We start from the raw sequence: 26630 nt of genomic DNA on the forward strand, positions 1-26630 counted from the left end.
TGTGCCATTTTGCTATGAGTAGCATAGTCATTCTATTGGAAATAATACACTTGCATTGATGTTTTGTCTGCTACCACCTGCTGCATGTGACCGTTTCACTTGCTGCCTTGGAGACACTTATATTCATAAGGGAAATTAAGTTCAGCACTGTTTTTCAAATATGAGTTCTCACTTTCCCTATTATTAATGTTTGAATCCCCCCTCCACACACACGTACATTCCCATTCCCCTTTCCACATTATGTAAAATGTAATCTTGTTTTGATTCTTACACAATACTGTTGTGTTAATACTTATTATATATTATTATTATAAGTATGTTCATTTTTAGCTTGAAACTGTTAGAATGTGGTTACATTCTGAAAATTATCTTGCACTTACAGCTACAGTACATTAACCCAAGCTTTGACTGTATATAGTACTATATGACAACATTCTGAAACTTGTGTGGATTCATACACTTTAAATGTCACCTGATATCTTGTAGTTTGCATTCAAAGTCGAGGACCAAAATCAGAAAACGTCCCTTAAAGAAATCAGTATTAAGTTGATTGTTCTGCATCCCTGATCTCTGGAACAACACTGCTTCTGGCACATATCTTAAATGTCGCAGGCCCTCTGGCCTTCCTATGACTTGTACTATGGATAGGCTACAACTGTTTAAAAAAACGGCGTGGAGTTGAAGCTGCCTGTCAAGACATTTAAAATGACTGTAATGCCTTGCTTCTTGTTTCTTGTGTCTTATAGTGCCCTGAGCAAAGGCTTTGTGTTTTAGAAAGAATTGTATCTCATTAATGTGCATTAGAGTGATTAGGCTAAATTATTTCAGAGTAACCTGCTTTCATTTAACCTTGAAGAGCTTTTTTTTTGTTTTTTGTTTTGTTTTTAAGGATGTTCTTCAACTTATTAACAAATATTAGGAACAACCCTATTTCATTAATGAATGACAATATTTTAATTTCTTTAATATATAATAGATTTTTGTATTAAGAATTAATATCTAACTTTGGCATGAAGAATAATAGAGTAACTTCCAGTTCAATATATTGAGACATCAGCATGCTGTCTGCACTGTGAACAGGAGAGTGAATGACTGTCTTACAAATTACATTATATCCATGTTCACTGCAGAGTTCCTCTTAAAATCTTGAAGTTATTCGTTCAGTATGCAAATTAGTCGTTTGAAATTTCATATTGCATTGCTGGAATAGCTCTGATAAATCGTGACCTGCCCAGCCGTGGCTTTATGATGTCGAAACGTTAATGAGGTTTATGGTTCAGCAGCTCTGTTATGTACAGGGGTGGTTCTTGCATAAGCCACATTTCAGAAGAGCAGAGACTCTGCAGAGCAAAAATAACTGAGAACTTGGACATTATGGTTCCCTGTCAGCACCCTTAATCTCATTCAGTAAACACAGACTGTAAAACCGCCGTCACTCTCACTGGGAGTAGCAGAACTCGGGGGTTATATCAATAGACATTTTACAGAACGGACATCTCACAATTGTCTTTTGGTTTTAATACTTTCCTTCATGATACTTCTCATTTTTTCCAATTATATGCAGTACTATCAGATAAGGCTGGGAAATGCGATTTACAATTTAGAATGCCTTTTGCTACTGTGCACGTCTAGTGGAAGTTCTTAGAGATGGAGCTATAGTTTGGCAAAATGCAATAATTGTACAGTAAAGTTTAACAGACCTTGTTCAACAGCATTATTCAGTAACATTTTAGTTTGCTTTCTTTTGTTTTCATTTGTAGACCTGACATAAATAGTTCCTCAAAAGATAGTGTGTGTGTGTGTGTGTGTGTATATATATATATATATATATATATATATATATATATATATATATATATATTGGAGGACTATAATCTTTTGAGGCACTATTTACTCCCAAAATATCTGCACTGTGAATAACTTGTGATACTCATGATTAAATGTATGTGGATACAATTATATGAACCCTATAATGCCTATTGTGTAGATTATCATTTTGTTTATTACCAGTTTAAGTTGTTTAATTAAAAATACATTATTTGGTGACTGTCAGATATTTATTGTTACACTACATGGGGACAATGTCATTCATGGCAACAAAATCAATGTAACTTTACGTTTTAGCTGGCCTTCTGGGGAGTTGGAACCAAGCCAGATCAGACTGATAGTGTATCAGGACTGTGAGAGACGTGGGAGAAATGTCCTCTTTGACTCCAACACCAAAAAGAAGAACACGGAAGAAACACCTGTTTCGGTGAGAAATGAATCTAAACTAAATCGAACACAATATATTGGTTTGCTTGACCCTTTACTACTGTCAAGGTACTGTAAAAGTGGTAAAACAATGGTAAAATTCCTAGGATTTAATTAGAAGCAGGTCAGAAGGTTTATCATCTCCTATAGTAATGGAAATGGCTGAAACTAACTGTGGCTGCATTCTTTTAAATTCACATGACATGTTACTTCCTTAGATCATATCTATATTAGTCATTGCATATCATGGATTTCTACATGAAGTTATTTTTGGTGACCTGTGCTCTGAATGTATGCACTTGCAACCCTTAAAAACATTGAGCTTTTAGAAGATGTAGGTTCTTTTAATATATTCCTTTAGTATATTTTGCCAGAATGTGTTTATCGTGATTTTAAGAGTTAATTTGACCTGCAAATGTAAACAATCACAATCCAATTAAGTAAAAAGTGCTGTTTGTGGTGGTGAAAGTCCATGTCAGGTTGGATAGCAGTCTGTGTGGCTTTTATCACATGACAGTGTTTGGCTGGAGACGTTGTTTGTCCTGTGTGTGTTTGAGAGAGAGAGAGAGCGTGCGCCACTGAGAGAGGCCGCAAACAAGAGGGAGGGAGGGAGGGAGGGAGGGAGGGAGGGAGAGTGAGCAATTCCAGCTCACGAGTTCCAGGGAAAGTCATATGATTACTATTCACATGTCCCAGCCTTTGTGTACTCTGTGAGGGCACGACAAGACATTTGTTTGATGTGAGCCATTAGCAAGGCAAGGCACTGCACGAATTCCACATCGACACATAAATGTTTGCCTTCTACAGCAGGAGAATTGTGCTGTATATGTACACACTTTAACAGGGCAACAGGTGTGTCAGTGCAAGTGAAAGATTATCGTTTGTTTTAATACGTAAACGGATCAATTAAAATGAATTCATGTTTGGGTGCCAAAAAGCATGGCTTTTTGTTTGGCAGGTTCATTAAAGACTAAATTACATTAATTTCTATTTTAGCTTTGCACCACGTTTCAGTAATACCTCTCAGATCTTAATTCCTTTAAGTTGCAAAGAAAGGAGGCAGATATTGTAAAAACAAACTCTTATAAAAAAAAATATACATTTTTAATTGCATGGAGCTACATAATAGAAAATAATTGCCATTAAAAATTAAGCAATACAAAGTAATTGCAACTAGATATGGATAAAATAGCAATATTGAGGAAAACTATTTATTGGATTGCATATTAGGTTGTTATTATCAATGCACTCCCTCATGGAGAGAGTGTGCCCTGAAGAGTCCTTTCATGGCATGTCAGTACTTTAGCCTGCTGCCTTGGCCATGTCTGCAGGATTCATCCTAGAGCTAGAATTGAGCTGCTCTATAATCCCAGCTGGACTTAAGCCAGGAGAACCCAAGGGCCACTGTCCCCAGTAGTGATGGGTAGATGTCAGACTGACAACCCTCGGGTCATGGCACTCAAGCAGCTCCCTTGAGCTCCCAGATTCTTAGCAGTGCCAGCTGGATGGCAATCCTCTGATTGGTGTAATGGCTCGGCAGTGGGCATTCGGTGCCTGCGGTGTGAAAACAAGTGGATGACCTTCACAACATGCACTCAACAGGACCTGCGTGCGGTGTGTCTCATCCCTGCTGAGGAAGCGCACAATCATAGCGTTGGGCTAAGCTGTCCAGTTGGAGATTCCAAGTGTGAGGGGTAAAGAAAGGGGAAGAGAAAGAGAGTAATGTAGCTCTGCTGTCGCTGCTTCATGTTCGTGTTCAGAAGCTCTGCAGCGATGCCCAGGTGAAGATGTTCGGGAAGTGCTGTCAGCTGAGGCCCGCCGGCGGCAGCTCCAGCTCTCTGGACAGCTCCTCCTCCTCCTCGGCCTCGGAGCCAAAAGAGCCGGCTTCCCGATACCAGGTGAGCACTGACCCAATCGTACCGGCCTCTGGGACACAGGCTGGGTGCAGACCAGGAATGTGTACCTGTGGACTCGGAGAAGGAAACTGCGTTGTGCATTTTCCCATAGCCTGAATAATAGAAATTAGACCTGACTGGATAAAAACAAGGAAAATATATGACAAAAGTATGGAGATGTATTTGTCTAGAGCTTTCCTGCATTTACTCAGTGATGTGCAAACGTCTTGTGAATTTAATATATATTGTACTGCACACATCCAATATCCCCCTCTGATTCACTGTCTGATTAACATCCAGGGCTCCCGTTGTTCATCTGATGCCAACATGCTGGGGGAAATGATGTTCGGGTCTGTGGCGATGAGCTACAAAGGATCCACCCTTAAAATCCATCAGATACGGTGAGATTTACTGAAAACATTGGTACATTTACAAACGGGAATAAACATTTTCTCAGAAGGATACTTTAGGTTTAAATTGGAATTGAAAAACAGTTATGTGAAATTATAAATGCAATGTAGGTGTGCAGCTGCCATCTCAATAAAAAATAAATTAATAGATTGTGCTTTTCTACATTCCCTATTGACCTGATGACCTCTGTGACTGAAGTCTTTATCAGTTCTTACCACATTATTCAATAGCCTTTCTCTGGGTCTATAGCTCCCCTCCTCAGCTGATGCTGAGCAAAGTGTTTACAGCCCGGACTGGAAGCAGTGTTTATGGCAGCCTTAACACGTGAGTTTATCGCATCTCAATTTTCATTGACACATTAATATTCCCCGTACTGTTCAATGAAGTTTGAATCTTTGAATACAGTGTCTTGTAGCATTTGTAATTATAATCTGCTTTTTTCATTGATCAAACCCAGTTTGTGGCCAATTGTTTAGTTTTTAAACTTTTACAAATACGATGGTTGATTAACAATAAATAAATTAAAAGCTTTATTCTTGTGTTTCTTTGTAGAGTGCTTATAGTGGTTTGCTGTATTGTTGTAGATTACGTGGCACTTTTGGAGAACAAAACATAGATGTTTGATTGACTTCTTTTCTCTTGTAGATTGCAAGACAGCCTTGAGTTCATCAATCAAGATTCCAATGCTTTAAAACCAGATCAGAACACTGTGGTGAACGGCCTCCTAGGGAATATAGGTAACCTGAGGTTTAGTAACTTGTACTGGACTGTCAACTGAAGACACCCTATTATAAAACCATCATCATCATCATTTTGGAATTAGATTCTGGTTTGCTAGTGTGATGGGTTCTTCTTTTTTTTTTTTTTTTTTTTTTTAGATAAATGAAAAACTGAAGATTTCACAGTAGAGATGGAAATATTTTACAACATTTGTATATCAATTCTGCTACTGAATTCTTTACCTCTATTAGATTTGCCAAAAATAAACAAACAAACAAAACAGTTTTCCTTCAATAGATCACCATTTTAGGCCCAAACAACTGCATGAGCTCCAACCACAACACTGAAATTTAAGCTTCGCCTATGAACCCAATCCTAACCTCAACAGAAGTCCGTGTTTTGCAGGGACTCTAATCCTGACCCTAGTTCAAAATTTTGCCCTAATTCTGTCACTTAACTTGATTTTAGTGAAAGATTTAAATTACTCAACATAAAACTCTTGAAACAAACTATTTCTACATTCGTTGAGGTCCCTGATTAAAATTTACCAATATCAATGCTAATGTTTAATAAAAAAAATATATATATATCATGTCATTTTTGATGACATTTTAACTGTAAATCAATACAGTATTAGAGTACCAAACACTTAATTTTAACAAGTCAGATTTTTTCCTCTGTTGAATACCCTTTTTATATGGCCTATTATTCCATCTGAAGCCCTGAAGCACAATTAGATGATTGCATTGCATTTTCATTTCCTTTCATGTGAAGACTAGAAGTGCCCCAATTAATTTACTAGGCCTGTCCCTTTAGGTTACAATTAGTCATAAACACGTTTATCTGTTTATATATCTGTATATATGTGCATGTATGTGTTTGTGTGTATATGTACATATTTGTATATGTGAGTGTATGTATACTTTTTATTTCATTAATTTCTCTAACAACCATTGCAAGGCTATTCAAAACACTTATTGGATTTGTTAAGGGTGTCTCTTTAAAAATAAATTAACATATATATATATATATATATTTATATTCTATTCACAAATCACACAATATCCAGATGAGAACCTTAGAAAATCCAAATTGTTGTTTTGCCTTCTATTTCTGCTTCAGTTTAATCCCTTAGAAAATATATTTATTTACAAACATCTTCAGGTAAAATGTTTATATCATCTACGCCTGGTTGTTGTACATGTATGCATCATACTCAAGACATTACCTTTATTGTTTTTGTGTATTTCAAGAAAATATATTTTCTTCAAGGGAGTGTATCTTACCTGCGTTCTTCTATGGAGGGCGTATTGTTTTTATTTCCTGTTTGCTGGTCTATGAGTTTAGTGTTCGGCGCTGTCATGTTTCTCTGCTTCACTAACCCAGTTCACGTCTGTTTTACGTTTTGCTGTCCAGGTTTTTCACAACTCTGCAGCCCCCGACGGGCGTTCTCTGAGCAGGGCCCTCTGCGTTTGATCAAGAGTGCCTCTTTCTTTTCAGGTTTGCAGTGTGCAGTGTGCATGTTTTGCCCAATTAGTTTCTCTGGCATCAGCAGCTCTTCTGCAGTGACCTGTCTTTCTTTATAATGCCAAAATCTCTATGCTTTCTTTTCTTTGATTTATTTTTGTGTGGGTTTTTAGTTAAGAAACTGAACTAACAAATAACTCGGTTGTGTGCCAATATGTGACAGAGCTGTAACTACCTGTTATCTTCAATTAAACAAATGACTAAGGTAATTATGTTACAGACCTCTAGATTGTTGAAGACTGGTCTTAGATCTGTCTGTTCTTAGAATTATGTTTAACATCCATAGAGGCATGGTAGGTGGAAGATTTGCAAACCTGATCTCAGCTTTTGAGGTCAGATATTCTTATCCCAATAATTGTGCCACACGAGATGCAATGAACAGAAGAATAAAGGGAAGCTTCAGAAATTTAAAGAGGGATGAAAACAAATACCCAAAATGCACCTTAACTGGGAAAACGTACTTGTTATGCATCAGTGGAGTGTGCAGTTCTTGTCAAGGCACAAAGCATGTTGTTTATGAAAAGGACACCATCATAAAATTTCACTTTGTTTTGCGCTTATATTTTGTAAGTCACCCTGGATAAGGGCGTCTGCCAATAAATAAATAAATAATAATACAAGTAATAATTTAAAAACCATACATTGTATGAGTGTGTCCTTTACAGTTGAAGTTGTTTTTTAGCACAGTAATATGTGCTATGTAACCATGCAATCTTAAATGACATCCACCTGGCTGTTTGAAAGTCTTGGCTCAAAAAAACTTTAGATTTGTTCAGAATTCACAGCTAATTGGCTACATGGCAATTCTGGTTTATTATTCAACACAGATTTTTGTAAAACCTTAATCTTTTTGTAAAACTATTATATATTTTAACTGCATGATTCTGTTTTTTTTTTTTCTACTTTTGTATCACTGTTGGCATCTTGTTTATCAAATCAAATTTGGAATTGAAGCATGCTCATGTAGTTTAGAGTTAAACATAAGCACATACAATTGATTTTCCTTATGTATGGATGCTCCTACAAGTTCATCCTGACACACAAAATCTTTTTTTTTATTTTTTTTACTGGATTTCATAATAAAACTAACAAATATGTTTGTGCTTATTTTAACTCAAGACTTGGTGATGGGAACACTATCACATTCACAGGTGTGTGAGTTTGATCTAGCTATTGGGTGAAATCATTTGATTGCAAGTTTCTAAAAGACTCAATAATTTCACTTCAAGGCCACAGTAATCCCATGGACATGCCTGGCAGAGGACAAAATGAAGAAAGAGATTGTGGGATAGCCAGATCAGGTAATGAAATAACGTTTATTAGGAAAAACAAGCAGATGTTTAAATACATTGTTTTACATTGATAGGTTACAATATAGAAGTATCCAGATTGTATTACATTGCATGCATATGTTTTTCTTATTCATGTTTTCTTTCTGAACTATTACTTGTGGTTGTCATAAAGTAATAATGACTGCAGTGGGTTTGGATTCAAGAATATTTAATGGCAAGAATTACTGTGAGCCCTTACATTAATGCCACCAAGAGTAAGTGTCTAGTTCAGGTTACCATGATCAACACATTCTCTTGAGAGAGGCGTGTTCTCTCACAACATTTTATGTTTGTTTTGAAAGCAAGCATTTAATTTCACTGAGTCGTACCAGTCCAAAGACTGCTTCAGATAGTATGCTTGTACGCTGTACTAAGGTGCAGAATCTTGTCAACGCTCCAGAAACCCTAGAATAGATCAGAGAATAGAAAATTATCTAATGGCATCGTAGGCATTAGGGGAACCTTACTTTTTATAACGTATGTTCAGATCCTTAAAATTATAACCACAAAAACACTGATATTTATAAACCAAGTTGTCATTAAATCCTCATCACTTTCCTTTGGCCTCCTGTGAACTTTCACATCTTTTATCGATCTTTAAGTGTGGCTGTATGGGTTGGTGCTGGACTGTGAGAGTAAGCTGCTTCTTTTGTCCTGTGCCCGCAGCGTCTCTCAGCAGCCTGCTGGTCACACCGTTCCCCTCCCCGGGCTCCTCGCTCAGCAGCAGCTGTGCCAGCAGCTACCAGAGACGCTGGCTGCGCAGTCAGACCACCAGCCTGGAGAACGGTGTATTCCCACGATGGTACGAACTGCAGATAATAATACTCATAACAATACTCAATTATAATACATTTTTTATTTTTTAATTGAGCTCTTTTTAAATACATGCATAAGTCAGTCTGTCAACATGGTTATGAGCTGTGCAATATTTTAAACATTTTAATCAGATAATAGTCCAGAGGTTTCATTTTAGTACCAACATAGCATACTTTTGTCTAATGTTAGGGTATTGATTTTAAGAAATCAGACTCTGCTATGGTTGTATCAGTTGTTTGTTTAGTTTTAAATTCATATCTGAAAAACTGCTTTTCTACTACGTTTAGCTCTGGTGTGAATATATATTATACCAATTTTATTTTAGAAATAATTTAGAATTTTTTTTTTTTTTAGAAAAAAACAGTAATACAATGTTTCAGAAACATTCAGTAAATTAAATAATGTTAGAGGAATTATAGTGCAATCAATAAAGATTATAGAGAAGCAGACGTAAAGGACGGCTTCCTTTAAGTAGTACCACTGATAGGAATTTCAAAACATTGTGAAACTGGGATGTTTAAGCATTTCAAATTGCAATTTCCCAAAGAGATCAGCTGTGCTATTCCAACATCGCTCCGATAATACCTAAAAATCATATTTTCATTAAAAAAAAAAAAAAAAAAAAAGTGAACTTGCAGTTCTAAAAAAGTAAAGTAACTACATGCTTTGCAGGGCCTATGTACATTGTGTATATACAGTACTGTGCAAAAGTTTTAGGCAGGTGTGAAAAAAAGCTGTAAAGTAAGAATGTTTTCAAAAATGGACCAATACCCAAAAAATACCCCAAACATACAGGGAAAGTCATTAAGAACTATCTCCAGCGTAAAGAAGAACATCGAGTCTGTCTGGGATTACATGAAGAGAGAGAAGCAACTGAGGCTGCCTAAATCCACAGAAGAACTGTGGTTAGTTCTCCAACATGTTTGTGCCAAACATCAAAAACTGTGTGCAAGTGAACCTAGAAGAATTGATGCTGTTTTGAAGGCAAAGGGTGGTCACAGCAAATATGGATTTGTTTTAGATTTTTCTTCTGTTCACTCACTTTGCATTTAGTTAATTGATAAATATAATCTATTAACATGACTATTTTTAAGGCATTCTTACTTTACAGCATTTATTCACACCTGCCTAAAATGTTTGCACAGAACTGTATCTCCTCTGTTACTAACTAAACATGTGTTAGTGAGCGTTCTAGAGGTGTGCCAGGCTGGTTAACAATAGGATATCTCAGATCGACAGAATATGTATACAAGTACCATACTTCACATTGTTAATGGTTTTTATTGTGAAAATATATCTATATTAATTTTACAAAACTGAAATATCATAACTGGATAAGTCTTCACCCCCTGAGTTAATGGTTTGTGGAAGTACCTTTGGCAGCAATTACAGCTGTGCATTTTTTGGGATAGGTCTCTACCAACTTTGCATACTTAGATTTGGTAATATTTGACCATTCTTGTTTATAAAACTGTTTAAGCTCTGTGAAGTTCCTTGGGGAGTGTTGTTGGACAGCAGTCTTCACATGCCACAATGTTTCGATAGGATTGAGGTTGAGGGGCCCTGACTGGGTCACTCAAAGACATTAACCTATTTGTTTTTTATCCACTGTATTGTAGCTTTGGCTGTGTGCTTTGAGTCGTTGTCATGCTGAAAGGTGAACATTCGTCGAATTTCAGCTTTCAGGTTTTCCTCAAGGACTTTTCTGTACTTTGCTCATTTTCCCTTCTGTCCTAACAAGTTCCCCAGTCCCTGTTGATGAGAAACATCTCCACCATGCAACCATGAACTGCCATGCTTCACAGTAGGGATGGTTTCTTAGGGTGATGTGCGGTGTTGGGTTTGTGCCAAACAACGCTTTACTTATAGGCCAGAAAGTTTGATTTTTAGATTTGTCAGACAACAAAATATTTTGCCACATGACTACAGAATCTCCTGAATGTATCAGGTGGGCTGTCTTGAGTAATGGCTTCCTTCTTGCCACCCTACCATACAGGCCAGATTTGTGCAGTGCCTGGGATATTGCTGTCACATCCACACTTTGACCAGTCTTGGCCATAAACGTCTGTAGCTCTTGCAGAGTTGCCATTGGGCTCATGGTAGCCTCTCTGATCAGTCTCCTTTTTGCTCAGTCATCCAGTTTGTAGGGAAATGCTGATCTAGGCAGGGTCTTGGTGGTGCCACACACCTTCCATTTCTTAATAATCATATTCACTGTGCTCCAAGGGATATTCAAAGCCTTTGATATTTTTTCTTATACCTGAACTGTGCCTTTCAACAACTTCATCCCAGAGTTCTTTTGAAAGCTCCCTGGTGCTCATGGTTGAGTCTTTGCTTTGAAATGTACTACCCAGCAGACGGAAAATACAGGAACTGATTAATTTATCCTCAAATAATGTAAATCACTAAACTTTTACACAGCTGGAGGCCACTTAACTTGGTGTGTGATTTCAAAGGTGATTGGTTACACCTGAGCTAAATTAAGGGGTGGACACTTATCCAACCATGTTATTTCAGTTTTTATTTTTTAATATATTTTCTACAAAAAAGTGTGTATAGACTGTCTATAGGCAATGTGTGTATATATGTGTATATAATATACTTTAAAATAAATAGGCTACATAATAATGTCAATTTTCTAGGTCAGTGGAGGAAAGCTTTAATATGTCTGATGACAGTGGTGGTCCAAACCTGGGAGTCATGCGGAAAAAAAAGATAGCGATTGGCGTCATCTTCCTCCTGTCACAAGACGAAGAGGAAAGTAACAAGTTTCAAGACTTCTTCTTCTCTCACTTCCCACTGTTTGAAAGTCACATGAACAAACTCAAAAGTGCAATTGAACAGGTATTATTTTTGTCATGACTGTTGTATTCTTCTTCTATATATATATTTTTTTGTTTTTATTTATTGAAGTTACTTGCTGTATCCTCCAGAAGTTAAACCCTTTCTTGAAACTGATAAACAGATATTAAGCATTCTTTGCAACACTTATTTTTTCTGACTGAGCTCTAGTTAAGACTATAACCCTTTTTTTTATTATTGGTATACATTTATAACTGCAGATGTTTCTCAGATGAATCATCGCTATTATTTAGAAGATGACGTTTTCTCTCGTTTCACGTTACTGAATTCCTCTCATTTTCATGTGGACACTGAGCTGAGAGGGGATAAAATGCAGAAGCCAGAGTAGCCTGTGGATCTACGGAGCTTTTACTGTGGAATTCACTATTAGATAAGCAGCCATAGTCCCTGTGCCCGTGTTACAACATTGTCTTAGTGATTAGATTATCCCAAACTATGAGAACTTTTTAAACATGTGTTTGGGGATTAGAACAGTTGTGTCCTGTCAAATACGAAACCAGAGCTATGTCATTAATCATATATAAATAGATGGATACAATTATTTTTTTATATCTATAATCAATATATATTTTAAAAAAAAAAATGTAATCCCCAACTCAAGGTTTTTAACCATAGGCTGAATATTGTATAAATAGAATCTAATGATGTTCTAGATGTTCTCTCCTATCAGCAGTAATGAAGTGGTTTTAAAGGGTTAGTGTTGTTTCCCACTGTCAAACTCCACATTTCAATAGCTGATGAATACCCATATCATCTGTATGTGTTTGTTTATTGGCATTACTCTTTCTACTTTTATATCTGTAAAGATCCAATTTAGACTTCACAAGGGATTTGCTTTCTTGTTTTCAAGGCAATGAAAATGAGTCGTCGGTCAGCTGATGCCAGTCAGAGAGCTCAGGCTTACAGCCGCATTGTAGATGCTCTGAATGAATTTAGGTGAGTTTCCTTTTTACTATAATTGAAGGAGGGACGGAGGCAAATCTCTCAGCTCATTAAATACGAGGTCAGGGAGTCAAACTGATTTTGCGTTAAGGAATGCAGAAATCCAAAACAGGCATATTAAGTTCCTTTTTATGCAGTCATTTTATGTGTTTATTTATTAAAGGCTGATACATGCAGATACAGTCTGCTATATACATATATACACACAACCAAAATAAACGGTAAAATGGGGATTAACTGTAGAGGTGAGGTTTTGTTTTTCCTGTTCTTTTGCGAGTCAGAGTCTTCAGATGCGTGCAGCGGCGAGGGTGTCTCTGCACCACTGCTCACATGGTTGCAGGGAAGGCTTCCCATTGCTGCAGTCATATGCCTGCTGGCCGCCTGCCAAGACAACCTGATCTCCCTTGGAGGAAACCCTATCTGTTCCAGACAGTGTCAGGGCTACCAGAATAGTAAATAATATGTCAGTGCCATGAGATGGAATTTGTCTGCATGGGGCAATATCTCACCTTCATTGCTAAATATAACCTTTGAAGTCTGTATTTGACATTAGTGAGGTAAGGTCACGGTTAACAAAGCATAGAAAATACAATTTGTACAAAAATCCTAACCCAACTCTGATAGCAATAATTATCATTGCTGTTTTTATACATTACAAATTGACATTTCCATACGGAGGAATTTGTACATGAGGTCGGTAATATTTTCATTTGTTCTTTCTCCAGTGATCTTTAAAAAATATAGCTGAGGCGTACTGTACAGCTCAGGAGGTTTCCCCACTGGGAATTCATTGACGACATAGCTTCTGAAGTTCACCTGAACAGCTGCTCGGTGTAAGGCTAGACATTACACTGGCTGCAGAGCACTGCCAAAGATGTCACAGGTCTCTCTCTTACTACAGAGATGGATGGTTGCTAAGAAGCCTTTTTATAGTGCAGGGTAGATTGCAAGCAGTGGAATGGTATGTCAATCATTAGATGTTATTTAAAGAAAAAAACAAATCTTTAGTTTTCAACAGCTCATTTAAATTGAAGGATTTTAGATCTAATCACAGTATTTGGTGATTCATAGACATATACAAAGAGTCCTGTGACAAGAAAGACATCATCATTTCACAGATCAAGCTTTTCATTTTGTTGAAGCATTTGTTACAGTCACAGCCCAGATCTCTTGTCTTTTATCATTTGTAATAGCACTTTGAATAGGATTGTGTCCCACATAGGGCGGTGGAATTTCAAGATGATAAATTGCCACCAAGGGTCTCCCTTTCTAGTACTGTGAACTGTGCATTTCTTGTCCAGTACAATAGGCTTGTTGTTTCACTGCAGGACGACCATCTGTAACCTTTACACCATGCCTCGGATTGTGGAGCCTGTTTGGCTCACAATGATGTCGGGGATTCCGGAGAAAAACCATCTTTGTGGGCAGTTTATGAGGGAGTTTGCCTTTCTGATGGAGCAAGCCTCAAAGAACCAGTTGAGTACTGTGTGAGTGGGGGATGTGTCAGAAGCGTGTGCTGTCATGAATCCGGAATATTGTAGGAATATTGCAGTCTTGGTGATGGATGTATAGATTTTGAGATTATTATCAGCTGGTATCAGTGTAAGAATGGAGTAAACTCAGCAGGTTCTACTTCTGAGAAGAGGAGACGCTGGGTGTTTTTGTGGATCATATTCCGTGAAATGCTTGTAGTGAAATGTGTGATGGTGATGATGATAATGATGATGAATCCAGTCGATTATGTAAGAGCATATTGAATATAGAAAAATGGCTGACACTGCTGCCCTCCTCTCCTTTCCAGGTTCCTGCCAGCAATCCTCACTGCTGTCCTCACCAACCACCTGGCATGGGTCCCCACTGTCATGCCAAATGGACAACCGCCCATTAAAATCTTTCTGGAAAAACATTCCTCCCAGAGTGTGGACCTGCTGGCGAAAACACACCCGTATAACCCTCTGTGGGCTCAGCTAGGTGAATATTCTTTGGGCGTGTATAATTAGAAAATTATTAAATTGTGTCAGCGGTTAATAGAATGCCTTTTTTCTCCCAACTGTTTTGTCTGCATTAGGAGTTGTATTTTCTTGTCAAGCTGAGTGTTTGAGTGTTATTTATAGTTAAAACTATTGACTTGAAATTATATTCCGGTTATATTATAATGCATGTTGTATAGTATATTTTGAAATTGTTTGATTTGTGGAAGTGAAAATGAGAAATGTGAGAGTACACCTCCATCTAGTGGCACAAAGAGGCAATGCAGCATGAGTCGTCAAGTCCTACAGATTGATATAGGGAACACAGGAAGTTTAAAAATATAAAATACAAATCTGATAACCAGAGTGTAAGCATGTCTGACACAGGGTGTTCTGTGAGTAATTTAAATTTAAACCCATCCTCAAGGATGCAGGACACACACACATCTTCTGTTTATGAGAAGATGCTTGCAGTACTTAAAATGAAGGAACAAATAACAACTTCGACCTTTGCATTTTAAATTAAAATTGCTAAAATGCAATTATTGTATATATGTTTTTTTTTTTTTTTTTCCCAGGTGACTTATATGGTGCTATTGGTTCCCCAGTCAGACTGTCTAGGACTGTGGTGGTGGGCAAGAGACAGGATCTGGTCCAGCGATTGCTTTATTTTCTCACCTACTTCATACGCTGTTCTGAGCTCATAGAGACTCACCTGGTGGAAAGCGGCGAAGACGAGGCCATCGTCATGCCTGGCTCTCTCATTACAACATCACTGCGGAAAGGGGAGGTGGAGGACTCGGAGTATGTTCTTGTCACCATGCACAAACACAGAAGTGATTACCTGTCTCAAAGGCCCGACGGGGAAGAAAAATATATTTCTGGTAACGGCTGTCAAAGCAGCACGTACGCTGACGGAGCGTGTTTGGGGATGGACCGCACAAGCCAGGAAAAGGTCTGTAACCAAAGCACGAAGAGCAGCGTTCTCCAGTCCTTGTTTACTAAAAGCACTCTACCAATTATCCGCACAGAGGATGTCGGTGATCTGCAGCCATATAAAGAGAAGGCAACAAACCACTGCTTGGACACAAAGCTGGAGACAGTAGTCTGCGTTGGGTCTGCCTTGAGGGACCAAGGGTCAGTGCTGGAGGCCGCGCTGGAGCCGGGCGTTGAAGCCAGGGCTGCTGATGAGAAGGCAGAGGCTGGGAGCATGCCCATCAAAGTGTTCCGCTCCTCAGGAATACCACTGGAGAAAAAGCCACCGGATAAGAACCTGTCTTCCACCTTCAGGTGTGACGAGGAGCAGCCTTCCACTAAAGTGACCTTTTTGATCGGGGACTCAATGTCACCAGACTCCGACATGGAATCCAGGAGGCAAAAAGTAGAGGAACAAATAAAGAAACACCGAAAGCAGCTGAAGGAGAAGCCGCAGGGTAGCAGTGAGCAGATGTCTAGGTCAAAGAACATTTCAGAGGACCAAACCAAGACCAATGTGACCAAGGAAACATTGCCCCGTGTGGCCAGCACTCTACCACAATGGGACCCCCCCTCCCAGGACATATGCATAGACTTATTTGATGAGTATTTCAATGAGGATAACCCAGTGGAAACCCGGACTATTGACGATGTGTTAAATAAAGAGGAATCGGACAGCTCAGACAAAACAAAGAATGAGCTTTTGGATGCCTCGAAGAAAGACAGGGTTTTCCCTACTAATGAAGGCCAGAATGAACTGGACAACAGTACATGTTGTTGTGGTTCAATTGACGTCATGAATGGAGGCTTTTGTAGGAGTTGTTCTGCTGACCAGGACAGAGGAATTGTAATTTCAGTTACCGTCCCCCAAGGGGACACGATAGACCTGAAAAAGGCCACCCCACTTAATGAGTGGGAAATCCCAAGAAACGAGAGCTCGGACAGTGCCCTGGGGGACAGCGAGAGCGAGGATGCTGGTCACGACCTCCAAAGGCACGACAGCAGTTACTATGGAGAGGAACAGGAGGAATGGATGGATGAGGTGGAGATACCATTACCAGGGTATGTGTCCTCTCCTTTTTAACTCATGTTAAATGGTTCTCAAAGTATTAAGAATACCCCCAAACAAGAGAATTAAAAAGGATTAAAACTGGAATGACGTATACTAAGTACACTTTATATAAATCAAAACAATATTGAAAATAGATGTACCAGTGCATTGCAAATATTATCATTTGTTTTAATTATTATTTATTTCTTAGGTCTAAATTAGTTGAGATGAGTTTCTCCAAGCCAAGCATTGCAAATTTTGGAAGGTCTCTGTTTGGTGGATACTGTCCGACCTATGTCCCCGACTTTGTTCTGCATGGGACGCCCAATGATGAGAAGCTTAAGCAATGCCTAATGGCAGATTTGGCCCATGCTGTACAGGTAAGCAGCTGCTTACTGCAGAAAAAATACATTTGATAAGTGATTTTTACAATGAATACCTATCCTTTGTTCTATAAATCAAGCATGTCACAATAAAGATTTATTTCCTTACAGTGTCAAGATTCTTATAAATCAGATGACCACAAGATTAAAGAGCTATGTGCTAGTGTTGAAACAAATAGGCTGGCTTCCTATGGGAAATAATACAATAATTGTATATTATAATTTTCTAATTTTAATATCAAGAATGTGAAGCCTCTGTAAGCCTTTGTTCTTTGTTAGATGGCAAACTGCAGAGATATGGCTACTATTTTTGGACGTTGCATACTGGAAACTTAGTTTCTATTTAGAACACATTGGTATTGCAGTAAGTCATGCCAAGCCATGAGTTTCATAATACATGTAGACACACACACACACACACACACACACATATATATATATATACAAATGATTATTAATAATTTGTTTCTCAATTCCTCCCTTCAGCATCCAGTTTTGGATGAACCCATTGCCGAAGCTGTCTGCATTATCGCAGACATGGATAAGTGGACGGTGCAGGTGGCCAGCAGCCAGAGACGAGCCACAGAGAACAAACTTGGCAAAGAGGTCCTGGTGTCCAGCCTCATCTCCAACTTACTGCAGTCCACTCTGCAGCTTTACAAGCTCAAACTGTCACCCAACTTTGTGAGTTTCACTTCACAGCTTCAGTTATCTCCCCTTAATACTCTTTCCTTATTGCACCGTAAGGCTCATAATTGTACATTTTTACAAATTTGTGACTGTTTACTGATTTCATATGAAGTAGTAGAAAGAATACAAGTTGCAGACCACTGTTACTCTAAAATAACAATAATAAATGTTATCTGATTGATGTCACTAGTGCTTTTTGTGTGAAAGGTCAGGGCTTCAGTTTTATTTTTAGTTCTAGTTCTTGAAGCCTGGAGAGAATAATTGACAATTCCCCTGTTTATCTCAAAAGGTATTCAAGTTTGCATATTTGTATGAATATGGAAGATTATTTATGTTGTTTTAATACTTTTTCCTCAGTGTATTATGCACCTTGAAGACAGACTGCAGGAGTTGTATTTCAAAAGTAAAATGCTTGCAGAATACCTGAAAGGACAGACAAGAGTGCATGTGAAAGAGCTTGGAATGGTACTAGGGTAAGAATTCCCTTCGTGTGTGTTCTTGTCTAAAACGTTCAACACTACCCATCCTAACTTAATTAACCATACGTGTAACATGAGACGCTGGGCCTAAAGGCTATCATCAACTTTACATACTGGATTTAAAATAAATAATAAGAACTTGGGAGGATTCATATAGCCTGGACTTTTCAATGTGATACTTCTTCAAACTATGAATAGTCTTTAATACATTCCCTTTGTCAAAACTCATCAGCCCCGCTTTTTTAATTGCAAGTTTAATTTTTAATTGATTTACATTGTTTTTCGTCACTTTCCAGGATCGAATCCAGTGATCTTCCTTTGCTGGCAGCGGTCGCAAGCACTCACTCTCCACACGTGGCCCAGATATTGCTGTAGATCGCCAAAAGGCAGAAACGGAAACTATTTAGTTTGAAACTGTAAGAAGGGCAAGACGGCGGCAACAATCTAGACCGAACTTGTTTGGCTCTTACTGTCTGCCTGAAGCAGTTCAGCAGGGAGAAACAGAAATAGAGAGAGAGAAACCATTACAGAGGCTTGGATTGGACAGCTTCACTGCCAGAAAAACAAACACAAGAGATTCAAAATTAATCTCCACCCTTCCACGACAGGAGACTGCCCCTGATTATTCAAATGTGTTTCTGTCATTGTGCATCTTCAGAGCATTTCACCAGACTTATGGACAGACAAGCTTGCCAAATAGGAGCTGTATTTTTTTTTCTTTTCTTCTGAACATGAAACAAACGAGAAGAGAGAAGCAAACATAAACACTGTTAATCCTACATCTTCCATGTCTTCCACTATATGAAAGGGACAGTGTTGGTGCTCTTCTGTGCTGAAAAAATGTCTCCCCTCCCCCCAACATCTTTCCCTTTTCTGGATTTGTTTCCCTCTATCATTCAAATGAATAGAGTGGATTTGCTCATTGATTTAGTGAGGAATCTTTGGAGCTGCCTGCTAAATGGCTTCATTAAAGAAATTAAATCATCCCAATTTACTTAAAGGTTTTAGGTAGTTTACAGAAATCCAGGAATCCAAGTGGGCTTCAATGCAAGCAATGTGTACAGATTTAAAACAAATATGAGGGATGGAAAATAAATGAATAAATACATGTCTGCAGGGGCACTGCACTTGCATATACCACCTTTATAGGCATCATTTTGGAATAACCTTTGACAGGTTAGTTATTAATGGTTTAAAGGTAAGGTGAGATTTTCATTTCATTTTTTGACTGAAAAAGGGAGCAGCAACCAAGACCTTCTCACTGGTGCAGTACTACCTCAGACCCATAGGGGGCTACACTGAACATTTGTCACTGCAATGTTTTTAGCTTCTTTGGAATTAGATTCCCTTTTTTTAATTGTAAAATATCAAAACAATCAATAAAAACTTTGTGCTTTATAGTTAATTAAAAGATATGTCTAAACCATGACACAGTTTTAAAATTTGAATGTCAAATTTTCTTACATTTTAAGAAAGGTACATTGTTCCGATAGTATACATTGCTAGTGTAATTTTGTGTGGGAATAATCGTCCAATTATTGAACTGCATTTTAAACCATGAGAATGTAAAGAAAAAGGAGACATCTGCACACTTTTTTAAAAGTATCTTTCATTGTAATTTGAAGTACATTTAATAGCTTTATTGCTATGCATGATACATTATTTAAGTAATAGTGCATGCTTCAAAAAGAGTACATGGCTACTATAATTATACCTGCAACAAACAAAAACATTAACCTTTTTATCTACTGTAAAGTGATATGGTGTTTCATAAAATCACTACAAATTAATAACTTTTTGTGCATTTTTAAGTTGGCAAAAATGCTAACATTTTATGAAAGGGTAACATATCACAAGGAATAGATACAAAGGGTGGCTTTAAAAGGGAAACGTTTTCTGTTGTTTTCTACCATGGTTTCTGTTTAAATCACATTTTATTTCATATTATGTCAGCAGGTAACGTCATGTACTTAAGTCTTAATTGACGTGGCATGCAGAAAATGAAATGTCATAGGATTTATTTGCAAGCTTGTTATTGTTATACTTTTAAGAACGCTTGGCTGCTGATGGTATTGTACAAGCAGCACTTTTTAAAAAGTGTGCGTGTGTGTATTTATATATGTTTATATAAACACACAGTTTTATATAGTTAAATTATTTAGTATGGTGTGTAAGATGTTTATGTAAATTGTAAATACTCTGTTTTCATTATTTTGTACATAATGTCTTTGAATATGCATTGTATTTCCGAATTATTATTTCCCAATTTTATGGGAATGTTGTGCAATAAAACGCCAATGTTATATATTTCAGATTGTCTTGTTTTTAAATAGAAATGTTAATAACTTTATTTTCTACTATGCCACCTTGAATGTCTCTTAACATTCCCGATCTCCTACAGTAAGTTACAAAATAATGTATTCTACTGGGCCTTATTCATATATATTTAATAGCAACCTCCCTGCCCAATTTTGCTTCACCTTAGTTTCGTCACTTTGTGATGTAAGTGGGAAAGGTGATCGTGTTTATTATTGTATTTTTAAATGACATTTAAAACCACAACAAGGAGGCTATCATCTGTGCTGCAATTATACAGTAAGACCATTGGAACAAAGTATTTGTCCACTTTTGGTTGTATTCATGTCCTGTGAGCAGAATACCAGAACTCTTTCTCTTAAGGTAATATGAAACACTGCATTGGACACTATAGGTTATCTATTTTATTTCAGTTTCCATTTATGTTAATATCCAATTCGGAACATAAACATTTGAAAATGTGGGTGCCTTCAATACTTTCTATACTGGCAAAAGGCTGTACAAAGCATTAATGATAAAAGCACTTAATCATATTATACCATTATTATTCTGAATACGAAGATGATGAAGATGCAAGTGGTGTTGGAGGAGGAGCAGGAAGAAAGCAACACCATGAGAAACATTTGAAATAATTCTCACATATTATAGTAGGACTCTACCAAGAAATGGCCATTATAGATTGGCATCACAGAACTGCATCTTCTATAACCCTTACATACAAAAAAAAATGATTTGGGTAAAAGTGCTTTTAGCTCTGCTGCCCCATCTTCACCTTCAAATAAGGGAGAAACAAACAAATAGGGGCTAATATAGATAAGACAAGGCGGTTTGAAAACATCATCCCGTCCCTTTAACAGCCACTCTCGCGAGGTTTGGGAGAGCGGAGACGGGCGCTCGCGCTGGGACTTCAATTACACAACTGGTCGGGAGCGCAAGTGGACAAAGCAACCGCAAAACAGCACCCCTTTCCCCGCCATGGCGCATTTACAAACGAAGCAGCGTTCATTCGCTGAATAAAGTTAACCGAATCATTTCAAACCCAACGAAAACGTGACCGCCTCCGAGGTCTGCATTGGGAAAAGACTCCCTGTCCTCTGCTGTCCATACTCCACCTCTCCGGCGATCAGGACGGGGACGTGCGGTGTAATAATCAGTGCTCAACCACAGCCGCGGCAAGGACTTCCCAACTTGTGTGCTGTTTGCATTTCCAGCGGAAAGGATGAACGCGTCTGGAGGTTCAGATAACTAGTTGCATGCATTTTCCTGCGGGACGAAGTTTGTATTTATATATATATATATATATATATATTTACGTACAAACGAAGATACCGGTGATGTATGTATTGCATGTCTCGGTGATCGGACCCTGATGGACTCGCCAGTTTAGCAGCTCAAAACCACTTCCCTCGATACTGGCGAAACTTTAAAAGTGTCAGGAGTTTCTTGTGGGGGGGAGGAGGAGGAGATATGGAGAGCAGTTTCTCTTCCTCTGTTCTTCAATCGCCAGGGGTTTCCAGTCGCAAAATGCCCTCGACAGGGAGGAAGCCGGCGTGTGATGGAGCATTTTAGTGCTACATGGCCACGATAACCTGGGCTTGTCCGACATCGATCCCAAATCCAGTCCCATGCTGGGAAAGGGCCGTGGCTTTGGAGTAGATCTGGATCGCACGTTTTTCTGGGGACGGGTCTCGGATTTACAATGAGCGCCTCTATGGATGTCACATTCAAACGAGCCTTAAAAAAAGCCCCCTCGTTGAGGACCAGAGAGGTAAGATTTATGAACTTTAGTCATTGTTGTATGTGTTCTTTACACGCATGCACATTCGTGTTTTATTGAAACATTGCTTCGGGCTCTTTTTCTTCTTCTTATCCCCACCCATTATTACTAGACTATTTTAAGGTTTTCATGTATATGTCCAATGAAAGGACTGTTCTACTGCATGCATGTCGTCTCTGGTGTCCTTTAAAGACTAAGTTGTCCTGAGCTGCAATGGACCCTGGGTTTAAATGCATCATGAGTCCTGGTATTATTTAATCCCTAACACATCAACAAGTCATGGTTTTCATCTGAAGCCTACTAATGCACGTCCAGATGTTCTTGTATCATTCTTACACTTGGGTTACTTTATGACCCCGTCAGTGCTGCATTTCTACTAAGATAGGGGGTCCCTACCGTCAAAGCAAAGCTTTGGTGTGTCAGGAGACCAGGCATGGGGGAGCCAACGAGTGGATGCAAATTGGATGAGGGTTCACACACAGCTGACACTAAATAACCCACCTGATCATCGGTGTTAATCGCAGCAATGCACAGCTGTATTGCAGGCATTGCACATGATCAAGTTATCAGCAGGCTGTCCTAATGACCCCCGCATTGCTCCTGCCCCTTTTTGGATGAATAAGGCTATTTTTCAACTTCCAAACGACTACTACTACTGCATTTGTATACTGCTTGTGTGACCTGTTAGTCGCTGTGGATAAGGTCTGCCAATAAATAATACAAACACAACTTTAATACATTATAAATGAACAGACCATGACATCAAAATGTAAAAATCAATATTTCCCTCAAGACCAGTGAGGTGTAGAAAGAGTTTTCCAAAGGCATGATGCACAAATGATTAACATAGGAAGTTTGAGTTTCTTATCACCTGCACATCTCTGAAATGCACCCTAGGTGTGGATGGCTCTGGATTTCTTGTTTCATGACTGTTACGCAAGAAATCCTTTATAAATGATTCACAGTAAAGGTTGCAGCCTCAGGTATATTGGGTGGGGTGTAGGGGATGTTGTACTCATATCCTTTTTATATGACTAGCTAAGCTTGGAGGTTGAATTACACACCCACACATAAGAAGCACTGAAGGACAATAAATGGAGCAGCCCCGGTGTAAAGCATGCAAACCACTGGATTGTGATAGTAAACACAGTATGTTGAGAGTTAACAGGAGGAATGTTTCTTCAGGGGGAAATTCAAGGGAATTCCATGGTGTGAGCTAGGACTTTTTGACAAGCACCATCAAGTCTTTCCTAAGTCCTTGTATGCCTGTTGACTGTTTCAAATAAAGGTATATTTGCTGCCTTCAGGTCAAACACAGTGTTTGTATATAAAATGTTATTTTCCCCTTATAGGAGGTTGTAGGTTTCATTCAGTGATCATGGTCAAATCTTCGTGACAGTCTCGGTAGGCAGGGTATTTTTATTTTGTTAGTGGCCTGTGTTTCCCGGTTCCATCCTCAGCACACTTGTGATTGTGAATGCACACCTCCTTTCGCAGGAGTGTGAAAATAAAACCTCCTGTGAGACTGGCTTGAGTTTCAAACCACAGGCAAGACAATCTGATTCTGCAGTATGTATGGGCTGAGGAGCAGTCTTTGTATGTGTACCTATTAAACATTCATAAATAAGTGTTAGTGCAGCTCCTGCAGTCAGCAGTCACAAAGAGGAATACAGTACAGTGTTCAGATTGTCACCATTTCATTTCATATGTTTTAGTTATTTCCCGTTATTTCAGTAATTGCCACTGACATTGGTTCTCTAGTGGAAATGTAGACTACAGTGTAATATCTTCAGTAGAGTACATTGATGTAACCTAGGTTTGCTGAGAAATATTACATTAGACATGAAATTGAAAATAAATGTTCTCTGCTGACTACACATATTAAAAATAGGAAGCTGATGAACGAGGGGAAAAACTGGTCCATGTCATGTTTAAATGTCTACTTCAGGCTGTGCCTATTTGCCTCCTAGAATGGAGCATTTATAGAGAATTTGCAATTATCCAAATATGTTGTACAAGACCAGGCTTTGTCCTGTCTGTGCTGTTTGTACCACACCTGAAGCAGCAGAGTGTATGATGCTAGTGAAATGACTTCCTGGAGAATTTAGTTTGAACTCCGTTTAGAAAATACTTGGAAGAGAAACTTAAAGTTTCAAAAACCTGTGCAATTCTTACTCAATCCCCCTTAACTGTGAACATAGCTAAGGCTTAGGCAAACTTAGGCGAATATAGAGATAAGCTTGAAAGACATTTGCATGGTGACACCTGGTCTTTTCAGGAGTGGATGATGTGTGCCCAAGGGAACAAAGTGCAAACTCCCTTCTCTAGCTTTGCAGTGTGATAGTCAGATTGTAGGAGATACTGTAAGCCACCTTTTATGCTCAATGTTCTGTAGCAGCTGGGTTACCGACTGCATTGCATATTGTTCACGCACTTTGGTGTGATGCGTCTACTTATATCTGCAGTGAAATTTAATTAGACCTCTCTCCGGTTCTTAATGAGAGAGCCGTTCATATGCACTCTTGCAAAAGGCTTTCATATGTACTATTTGAAACGCAGACATTTAGTTAGAGAATCTTAGGCACAGTAATTATGTTATAATTTTAGCAGCAGTCTTGATCGTGGCAAACAGTGTTCTCACATGGCTTCAGTTTGTTTGGTGAGCAGGTAGCTTGCTTTGGTCTTCTTGCAATTTCCAATGCAAACATCAAGCATATGCCTACATCTGGATGAAAGCTCAGTTTTCTGTGGAAAAAAATGTACTTTTGTTATGGAAAACAGATTTCTACTTAGGCTTAACATTAATAATTTAAATTGTTATATATATTCTGTAGCTGTGCCTGACAATTTGTTTTCCCATGTTTCTTCTATTCTGATACTTACTTTTGACATGCTGTATTTGTTCACTTAAGTCCTCCGAGCATCAAAGTCTGAGAACTCGGAAGGATGTGCACTTTTCTATACCAGAGATAAACTGCAGTGATAATCACATTTTCTTTCAGTGATAAAAAGCTGTTAACAGACTTCTTTTCTGTTTTTATTCCACTAACTGATCAGCTCCTCCCCCCCATAAATATTTGAATTGATATGGGTAGGATAGTTGCCTTAAAATTGTAGAATAGCTTGTTTGTAATCTGGAAGCTAATGTACACTCGCCTAAAGGATTATTAGGAACACCTGTACAATTTCTCATTAATGCAATTATCTAACCAACCAATCACATGGCAGTTGCTTCAATGCATTTAGGGGTGTGGTCCTGGTCAAGACAATCTCCTGAACTCCAAACTGAATGCCTGAATGGGAAAGAAAGGTGATTTAAGCAATTGTGAGCGTGGCATGGTTGTTGGTGCCAGACGGGCCGGTCTGAGTATTTCACAATCTGCTCAGTTACTGGGATTTTCCCGCACAACCATTTCTAGGGTTTACAAAGAATGGTGTGAAAAGGGAAGAACATCCAGTATGCGGCAGTCCTGTGGGCGAAAATGCCTTGTTGATGCTAGAGGTCAGAGGAGAATGGGCCGACTGATTCAAGCTGATAGAAGAGCAACTTTGACTGAAATAACCACTCGTTACAACCGAGGTATGCAGCAAAGCATTTGTGAAGCCACAACACGTACAACCTTGAGGCGGATGGGCTACAACAGCAGAAGACCCCACCGGGTACCACTCATCTCCACTACAAATAGGAAAAAGAGGCTACAATTTGCAAAATTGGACAGTTGAAGACTGGAAAAATGTTGCCTGGTCTGATGAGTCTCGATTTCTGTTGAGACATTCAGATGGTAGAGTCAGAATTTGGCGTAAACAGAATGAGAACATGGATCCATCATGCCTTGTTACCACTGTGCAGGCTGGTGGTGGTGGTGTAATGGTGTGGGGGATGTTTTCTTGGCACACTTTAGGCCCCTTAGTGCCAATTGGGCATCGTTTAAATGCCACGGCCTACCTGAGCATTGTTTTTGACCATGTCTATCCCTTTATGACCACCATGTACCCATCCTCTGATGGCTACTTCCAGCAGGATAATGTACCATGTCACAAAGGTCGAATCATTTCAAATTGGTTTCTTGAACATGACAATGAGTTCACTGTACTAAACTGGCCCCCACAGTCACCAGATCTCAACCCAATAGAGCATCTTTGGGATGTGGTGGAACGGGAGCTTCGTGCCCTGGATGTGCATCCCACAAATCTCCATCAACTGCAAGATGCTATCCTATCAATATGGGCCA

The 26630-nt window shown here is 38.7% G+C and overlaps 2 protein-coding genes across 6 annotated transcripts in view; both read left to right on the forward strand.

Annotated features, from left to right (window-relative positions):
• fnip1 (folliculin interacting protein 1) overlaps positions 1 to 20617 on the forward strand; it is a 28055-nt gene extending 7438 nt beyond the window's left edge. Inside the window, exons 2-18 of one of the 2 annotated variants that reach the window (XM_066716894.1) lie at positions 2125 to 2254; positions 4014 to 4151; positions 4449 to 4549; positions 4809 to 4883; positions 5205 to 5296; positions 6696 to 6779; positions 8036 to 8107; positions 8804 to 8939; positions 11596 to 11797; positions 12666 to 12751; positions 14086 to 14232; positions 14559 to 14728; positions 15306 to 16764; positions 16965 to 17133; positions 17623 to 17820; positions 18184 to 18299; positions 18602 to 20617. In XM_066716894.1, the coding sequence (XP_066572991.1) occupies positions 2125 to 2254; positions 4014 to 4151; positions 4449 to 4549; positions 4809 to 4883; positions 5205 to 5296; positions 6696 to 6779; positions 8036 to 8107; positions 8804 to 8939; positions 11596 to 11797; positions 12666 to 12751; positions 14086 to 14232; positions 14559 to 14728; positions 15306 to 16764; positions 16965 to 17133; positions 17623 to 17820; positions 18184 to 18299; positions 18602 to 18680 (3454 nt within the window). In that variant the 3' untranslated portion in view covers positions 18681 to 20617. The remainder of the gene's footprint in view (positions 1 to 2124; positions 2255 to 4013; positions 4152 to 4448; positions 4550 to 4808; positions 4884 to 5204; positions 5297 to 6695; positions 6780 to 8035; positions 8108 to 8803; positions 8940 to 11595; positions 11798 to 12665; positions 12752 to 14085; positions 14233 to 14558; positions 14729 to 15305; positions 16765 to 16964; positions 17134 to 17622; positions 17821 to 18183; positions 18300 to 18601) is intronic. The other variant, XM_066716895.1, reaches the window with a different exon arrangement.
• Positions 20618 to 21512: 895 nt separating this feature from the next.
• The window catches only part of rapgef6 (Rap guanine nucleotide exchange factor (GEF) 6), a 95688-nt gene continuing 90570 nt past the window's right edge, over positions 21513 to 26630 (forward strand). For all 4 annotated transcript variants that reach the window (XM_066716888.1, XM_066716892.1, XM_066716891.1 and 1 more), the window contains exon 1: positions 21513 to 22389. In XM_066716888.1, coding sequence (XP_066572985.1) covers positions 22321 to 22389 — 69 coding nt within the window. In that variant the 5' untranslated portion in view covers positions 21513 to 22320. The remainder of the gene's footprint in view (positions 22390 to 26630) is intronic.

The sequence above is a fragment of the Amia ocellicauda genome, chromosome 11 (genome assembly GCF_036373705.1).
Source record: "Amia ocellicauda isolate fAmiCal2 chromosome 11, fAmiCal2.hap1, whole genome shotgun sequence".
In the NCBI taxonomy this organism is placed as follows: domain Eukaryota; kingdom Metazoa; phylum Chordata; class Actinopteri; order Amiiformes; family Amiidae; genus Amia; species Amia ocellicauda.